Below are 8,343 nucleotides of genomic sequence, written 5' to 3' on the forward strand. Positions count from 1 at the left end.
TCCAAAACGGCCCTTGACTTATTCCTCAGTCATATCAAAATCTCAAATTTTGGAACCCAAACTCTGCCCATGATTTATACTTCTGCTCTGAGAATTGCTTTGTGAACACTCATGTTCAAAATAAGAATTCAGCTTTGAAATTTCTCAAAACTGTGTTCCATTAGTGTTTTGGGAAGAAAAGGAAGGGAATACCAGCACTGCAGATTAATCAAATTGCATAGAGAAAATAAAACACTCCTCTTTGTTTAAGGTTTAATGGTGATTAAGATTTATGTCGTTAAACAATTAGGAATATAAATAGCTCTTCGCCCTGTTGTCAGAAGGCTAAAAAGCTTACATTTGAATCATTTTAATCACAGCAGTGGAACTTAACATCATTAAGTCCCGTGTCATCACCAAGGACTCCAGTTTTGTCAGGCTGTACTCTTGTTTGGATCCCACATATTGCACCAGTTTCACAAGACAAGCTCCAGGGGCCAAATGTACCCCACTCATATGAATTGCCCTTCAGCTCTTCCCCGTCTTGACATTTGAACTTAATGTTGTTGGCTGCGCTATCATCAAGCAGACCCTGTGGTTTTTCCACATTTAGAGAAAAGGAGTTCAGGAAGCCTTTGGAACAAATTATACTCTTTGACCAGTCTCCTTTCCTGTTAGAGAAAACAATGATCACAATGGTCAGAGAAATACATTTAGATTGACCTCAAAACTAGTTACTGACCTAATTAATAAAGCCATAAACTATGGTTAGAGGACAACTGGCCTGCAAGATGTTTTGGACCCTCAGCTGTGACAATTCTTTCTGAGTAGAGTTTTGGAGAGATGAAATCCAAAATATCCATCAGATCAATGGTTCCTCACCCTTTTTGTAAACATTGATGATTTGCTTCTAACTATATATACACCAAGAAGCAGTTCAAGAGCTCTATGGTTAAAATTCTGTTGATTAGTAGTCAATCAATGAATAGTGAGAAAACACATCGAAAAATCTATCTGATTCAGTGAATCTGGTGTAGCTGTAAGTTGACTAACAATAGGATTTTGATTTCATCCCCAAAATAGTGTTAATGTGTAAATAATAACAGTACAACAGAATAATAGAATCACAGAATTGGAAGAGACCACAAGAGCGATCAGTCCAACCGCCTGCAATGCAGAAACATAAAGTCAAAGCAAATCTGTGAAGGACATTGATGTGTGCAGTTACCTGAAATTTAAAAGCAAGAATGAAGATATAATGTCTACACCAGAATCAGTTAATGATATAGGCTAGTGTTACACCAGTCTATATGGTATTGTTAATGGGGTAGAAAGAGGTATTTGTTACCTCCTTCTGTACCACTTCCCACCAAGGAAAATGGCACTGTCTGTGGAGAACAGAGTAGCAAACTTCAGTGTCTGGTTGCAGTTGTACAACTGGACAATGAAAGAAGATTTCCCAGGTCACTAAAGAGTACATTCAGTGGCAATCCGGGAAAATTCAGCGGCTCCATCTCCTTCCGTTGCTCAGCAGGAAACATACAACCACTTGATTTTTAGGTGTTCCCTTAGAATCATAGAATCATAGAATCATAGAATAGTAGAGTTGGAAGAGACCTCATGGGCCATCTAGTCCAACCCCCTGCCAAGAAGCAGGAAATCGCATTCAAAGCACCCCTGACAGATGGCCATCCAGCCTCTGTTTAAAAGCCTCCAAAGAAGGAGCCTCCACCACAGTCTGGGGGAGAGAGTTCCACTGCCGAACAGCCCATACAGTGAGGAAGTTCTTCCTAATGTTCAGGTGGAATCTCCTTTCCTGTAGTTTGAAGCCATTGTTCCGTGTCCTAGTCTGCAGGGCGGCAGAAAACAAGCTTGCTCCCTCCTCCCTATGGCTTCCCCTCACGTATTTGTACATGGCTATCATGTCTCCTCTCAGCCTTCTCTTCTGCAGGCTAAACATGCCCAGTTCTTTAAGCCTCTCCTCATAGGGCTTGTTCTCCAGACCTTTGATCATTTTAGTTGCCCTCCTCTGGACGCTCTCCAGCTTGTCAACATCTCCCTTCAACTGTGGTGCCCAAAATTGGACACAGTATTCCAGGTGTGGTCTGACCAAGGCAGAGTAGAGGGGGAGCATGACTTCCCTGGGTCTTCCCTTCATGAACACACCTTTGAAACAGCAATATCCTGAATTATTTAGACTTTATTGTTTATTCTGGGTATCTCTTTTCCTTGCATGATATTTGAAAAGCTGCTGCAGTTAGTCCTGTCAGCCTATGAAAACTCAGGTTGTAATAGATACAATCTTAGTGCACCTACACTGTAGAATTAATCCAGTCTGACACTACTTTCATTATCATGACTCAATGATATAGAATCCTGGTATTTGTAGTTTGGTGAGGCACCATAACTTTTCGTCAAACTAAGTAAAAGAACTATAGCTCCCATGATTCCATAGCAATCAGCAATGTCACTTCAAGTGGTGTCAAACAGCACTAATTATACTGTGTAGATAGTTCCCATGATACTGTATTTCCTATTACTGGTAGTAGCAGCAGCAGCAGTACTACTAGTAGTAGTAGAAGTATGTAGTTTATTCTCTTAACAAAGATTGAAAGCAGTAAAGAGTGCTAAAAACAAAATATAATATCACTATCTAAAGGCTATAAACATTAACATAAAAATTAAACCCATGCAACTTAAAAGTAAACAGTTTAAACCATTAAAGCCGGGCTGTGGCGCAGGCTGGAAAGCAAGCCAGCTGCAACAAATCACTCTGACCAAGATGTCATGAGTTCAAGGCCAGCCCGAGCCTGCGTCTTGTCTCTGTCTCTGTTCTATGTTATGGCATTGAATGTTTGCCTTTATGAGTGCAATGTGATCCGCCCTGAGTCCCCTTTGGGGTGAGAAGGGCGGAATATAAATACTGTAAATAAATAAAGCCTATTTAAAATACTGATGTAGAGAATTTCAGTGAATTTCAACTCTTTTGTTGTTCTAAGGAATAAAATCAAAGAGGAAAAAGAAGAAAACAAGTCCTCACAATCCAACTGTAGACTCAATTGTTTCTCCAGATTTACAGTAAAGACGGATGCCATTCAGAGATGTATCATCCTTTAGTATACCTTGCGGTTTTTGTACCTAATAAAAATGAAAAAAATAGATTGTGTTGAAATACTTGCTGTAACTGGCCTTTGTGTATGTTTTCTGTCTGAATTTTGAGAAGCACTGGCTTGTAGACCTAATCAAGGACTATTCTGCTGCCAACATGTCCTAAAACCTAAGTTACTCTGAAGTGGATTGTGGAATTGGGCTTTGTACTTCTTGAGAAAGCAGAGAAACGGGGAGAATCGGGACCTCTCAATCTTGATTGCATGGAGGAGAAATCAAGTCCCCTCTCCTCCTCCCAATGTAAGCTGATCCTTTACATGCAGCTTCCTACAAACTCCTGAGAACTCCAGCAATGGGGAACAAGGCTCTGTGATTGGTGCAATTCCCTCCTCTTCCAGGCTGCCAATTTGTTCCAGGATTTTCTGCATTTTCCCCCTTACAATATTTGTTTAAAACTGCATAGATATGTCAGTTTGGATAGATTATTATGCCTTTAATCCTCCTGTATTAAGAGCCCCACTTTCCATCTGAACTTGCTCTAAACAGGGTGTCCCAAAAAGGGTATACACACTTAAAAAGTGACACCTTAAATATTTGGGACTATGGATCACTGTGAGAAATGCTCAATTATTAAAAATTAACTAAGAGTCCAAATGGAAAGAAATTAAGAAAGAGCTAGATAATTGGAAGAACCTGAAATTATCATTAATTGGAAGAATTTCGGCAATAAAAATGAATATACTTCCCAAAATGCTATATCTGTTCCAAAATCTACCAATAATTAGAAGTTTAACTGCCTTCAAACAGTGGAATAAGGACATAACGAAATTTGTCTGACAGAAAAAAAAGCCAGAATCAAATTTATTAATATGACAGATGCAAAAAACAGAGATGGATTTGGACTCCCAGATTTTAAACTATACTATGAAGCTTGTGGCTTAGCTTGGATTAAGCATTGGTTAAACCTGAAAAAACAAAAAATGTTGACATTGAAGGGGTTTGACCTCAGAATTGGATGGCACTCATACCCGTGGTATGGGAAAGCAAAAATAGAGAAAAACTTTGGTAATCATTTCATAAGATCGGCTCTAATAAAGATATGGGGAAAGTATAAAAGTAATTTTTATTCAAAAACTCCAATGTGGTTATCCCCCCTTGAAGCGAGTCAAAGAAGATTGCTGGAATGGAAGAAGTGGCCTACTTATAAAGAGATACTACGGTAATAAAAAGGAATGAAAACTTCCACCTGAAAACACAAGAAGAGATAGCACGGAAATATCTAAACTAAACAACTGAAAGAGTATTATATCACAGACAAGAAAATAGGCTTTAATGACAGATAATTTTTTTTGGGATCGACTGATTATAACAAGGAAGGGAGGGAGGGAGGGAGGGAGGGAGGGAGGGAGGGAGAGAGAGAGAGAGAGAGAGAGAGAGAGAGAGAGAGAGGGAGAGAGAAGGGGACCCATACAAATCAGCAAGGAGCTCATCCCACCACACAGTGAGTGGATAATATCGGAGCTTGCTGCGGATCAGCATCAGCAGGCTGCCTCAGGATGGGGGTGGGGAGAGAGAGAGAGAGAGAGAGAGAGATAGGGATAGAGGGGGAAAGCAAAAAGCCCACCAGGCTTGGAAAGCCAGAGCAGCATGTGCAGCAGCTGCTCCCAGCCAGGACTTGAAGGCAGGCAGGAAGGAAGGAAAGAAAGCAGAGCATGCAAGGGTGGAATCCGCCTCCAGAGCGACCTCAGATCACGGGCATTAGCAGCAGCAGAAGTACCAGCAGGTGGTGGGCGCTGTCATGCTGTCCCCTGGCAACTTGGAGCTGCCTACTGAGGCCCCGGCATCGCTGCTGCACCAGGCCAAGGAGCCTGGTGGAGAGCAGCAAGGCGAGCCGGCCCTAGGTAAATTTTCAAGGCCCCCAGCACCTCAACAGCACTCCTAGTGGATTTCCGCACCACCTGCAAATGTTTCCCTTGCTTATACCTTAAGCCGCCCCTGAGAACAGGGTTGAAACAACACAAAGTAAGAGAAATCTACCCCTAGGAAGGGAAATTCACCCCTGAAAGAATTATAATGAGAATAAAACTCCATTGAAGGTTTATCACAATCCGAGTTTCCACAAGCAGCCAATGGAAGTGAACCATATGAATAAAGCAATTACGTTAGTAAGAATGGTGTAGATTGAATCTGGGATTTTCATTTTTCAAAGAATGCACTTTTTAAATGATGTATGACAACCTCTGTAACTTCTCTGAGTATATTTCTTTCTCTTTTTTTTAAATAAATTCCCAGTTGGTATAAATTCCTTTGTTGTAAGATTAACATGTGTTTCAATTGTGAAAAAACTCCAAAAGTTGTTGTGTTATTCCACAACATGCATGAAGTGAGTCAATATGAATGGATAGAAAAAACTTTCAATTCAGCCTCAATAGAAGTAGTCATTTTGTAATATTCAGTGATGTGAAACTCATATAACACTTTCTTATACAATCGCTCTCCAGGCTGCATTTGGTATTCTTTAATAAAATGCCGCAAATCCAGTTACTAGTCCCAACTAAAGAGGATTCACAAGTGTAGACTTATAATCATAGGTATAGTTTACAACTAACAGCTGGCTTTAGACTACTTTCTTTTGATGACATTCATGTGGCTCTCAAAATCTATCCTTTCATATCAATCACTATTCAGTTATAAACCAACAAAATGACCATTATGAATTTTCTTTGTGTTCACTTTTGGCGTCCTATGATTAATTTTGGAGAAGGGGGAATCATAATGAAAGATGGAAAGTAGGAAAGAGATTTTGGCATATTGTTAATCTTCAAAGTGTTTGAAAAAGAGGGCACTATAGAAAGACATTTACCTTAATTGCAAATCCATTGGCATGTCCTGAAGTACAGAACTGTAGTTCCCCCCAAGTGCCCCCCGGTGCTCCATTTGGCACTGTTAGGACGCCATTTGATTTCCGACTTTCTGCATCCCAGATACAGCAGAACATCAAGCAGATCGCAATGGTCACAGAGAGGTCCATTGGAAAGCAATCTATTTCAGATTCACTGGCAAAATGTTTCTGGAAAATCAATGTCTTGAGATTTTTAATATGATTTACTGGAAATTCCTCCTGGATCACTTTTGAAATCTAAAGGCAATTCCATCTAGCCACACAAAGTACTTCAAGGGCCCAAATGCAGGATGAGCAATAATAGTGGATATATTCCCTTCCCCCTTAATTAGAGGAACAAATCCTGAATTAAACATCAAATTGAGAAATCTTTAGAAATAAGGAAAATGGTTAAGGAAATAAATCCAGTGAAACTTCCTGGCTGATGGCATGTATGGAACACTGTATTATAAAAGTTTCACTCGCAGAATTATGCTCCATCTCAACCCATTCATCCAGGCTTACCATTTGGCAGATACAATTCACCCTGGCTCTTCCATGGCTGGTGGAAAGAAGAGGATTCACGGAGGAGGATTGCAAGCTATCCTCTAGAGGTCTAAGTAATCTTCATATATTATCTAGCTACAGGGATAGAGCCAAACATTTTCAAAACACTATCTCTCTCTACTCTTCAGTAGCCCTGGGAAGGTGCTAGGTGACTGCATTTTCTAGGTGGTCATTTATGGTTGATGGGTTTTTTTGCAGAATAGATAATGATATAAGCAGGTAGATTTATTCTTTCATTTGCCACTAGCAGGAACGCAGCCTTTGTCAATCAAACTGACCTTAAAGGCCCTATATCAGTGGTTCTCAACCCGTGAGTCCCCAGATGTTTTAGCTTTCAACTCCCAGAAATCCTAACAGCTAGTAAACTGGCTGGGATTTCTTGGAGTTGTAGGCCAAAACACCTGGAGACCTACAGGTTGAGAACCACTGCCCTACATGGTTTGGATCCAGGTTACCTACAGTATTGCCTTCTTCCATATAATCTACCCCAAACACCAAGATCCTCTGAGGTACAGCTACTCTAGCCTGCTTGAACCTGATTGGCAACCATCACCCAGAGGACCTTTTTGTTGGCCACCCCAAGACTGTGGAACAATCTGCCAATAGAGCTCTGACAGCTAGATCAGCTATCGGAATTTAAGACACAATTGAAGACCAATCCTTTCTAGCAGACCTACTCATATAGTTTTAATTACAAATTTTAAACTTCCATTCTATGTGTAACTTTTGTTTTGTGTGTATATATATATATATATATATATATATATATATATATATAATGGAAGTATGTTTTAATATGTGTATTCTATGCAGTGTTTTTAAATGATCATGTGTTTTAGCAATGTTGTAATCTTCCTCGAGCCATGAGGAGAGGCAGAGAAGACATAAAATGAGGAGGAGGAGGAGGAGGAGGATGATGATGATGATGATGATGATGATGATGATGATGATGAACACAACAACCTCTAACATTAGAGCCTTTATAGTCTAGCATACTAGCCCCCGCTTACTGCATCAAAAATTGAAGCAAATAATTCTCTAAATAATTCTGAGGAAGGAAAATACATCTAAATACCCTGATCTGATTCAGAATGGTTAATCCTTATTGCAACTGACCAATTGAATCACTTTTTAAAAGGTACATTAGTCAGAGGATCTACTCTAGTTGAGACAAACAGGATTTAAAATCGTATATGGATTGCCTTTGTGGAAAAAATGCTGGCCTTCAGTCCATCCCAACAATTACCACATAACTACATGGTCTGGCCATATTTTTACTTAGTTCTATTTTTAGCAACTAATAAGACTTGTATAGTCCTATCTTGCTCTTCCCAATTCCCTCAGAAAATTTCTTTGTGAAGTATAATGCAGTTAAACTTACAGTGTAACGGCAATTAGGTGTCCTACAGGTGGAATGAGAGAGAACCTGCAGTAGGCAGCAAATATAAGGTCATCTGGGAGGAGATTGGGAAGGGGCAGGACGAAGAAATGTGGGAGTCACTTGTTCTGAGTTATCAATTGCCATGCTCTGTTACTTGATAACTGAATGGAACAGAATAAAGGCTATGAAGAATTATTTGTCCATTGTCTACCCATTCCTCTATTGTCTCCAAAAGCCTATTCATTGTAGGAGAAAATGTCATAAAGCCAAGACCCATTTCTAAACAGGAGGCTAGCAAGCGGTCCAGATCCAAATGGCAGAATTCAGCAAAAGGCAACAACGGCAGGGAATAACACCAGTGAAGGCGATAATCTATTCTAAAATCCAAAATCAATTCCATCTGAACCTAGAGTCAAAGGTTAATCCA

General features: G+C 39.9%; 1 protein-coding gene across 1 annotated transcript; it reads right to left on the reverse strand.

Moving 5' to 3' along the window:
* Positions 1-238: 238 nt before the first annotated feature.
* Positions 239-8,128, reverse strand: LOC134297356 (vitelline membrane outer layer protein 1-like). Its single transcript, XM_062974590.1, has 4 exons — positions 7,917-8,128; positions 5,951-6,157; positions 3,020-3,117; positions 239-650 (listed from the first exon to the last, which is right to left on the reverse strand). The coding sequence occupies exons 2-4, from the start codon at positions 6,116-6,118 to the stop codon at positions 350-352; spliced, it is 567 nt and encodes a 188-aa protein (XP_062830660.1). The 5' UTR covers positions 6,119-6,157; positions 7,917-8,128; the 3' UTR covers positions 239-349.
* Between the last annotated feature and the right edge of the window lie 215 nt (positions 8,129-8,343).

The sequence above is a fragment of the Anolis carolinensis genome, chromosome 3 (genome assembly GCF_035594765.1).
Source record: "Anolis carolinensis isolate JA03-04 chromosome 3, rAnoCar3.1.pri, whole genome shotgun sequence".
Taxonomy (NCBI): Eukaryota; Metazoa; Chordata; class Lepidosauria; order Squamata; family Dactyloidae; genus Anolis; species Anolis carolinensis.

Excerpts from the sequence above, each read along its gene's own strand:
- LOC134297356 (XM_062974590.1), bottom strand. The coding sequence starts at position 6,118 with ATGGACCTCTCTGTGACCATTGCGATCTGCTTGATGTTCTGCTGTATC. Across the intron at positions 3,118-5,950 it reads CCAATGGATTTGCAATTAAG|GTACAAAAACCGCAAGGTAT; the intron begins GTAAATGTCTTT and ends CATTTTTATTAG. Across the intron at positions 651-3,019 it reads ATTGAGTCTACAGTTGGATT|GAAAGGAGACTGGTCAAAGA; the intron begins GTGAGGACTTGT and ends TTTCTCTAACAG.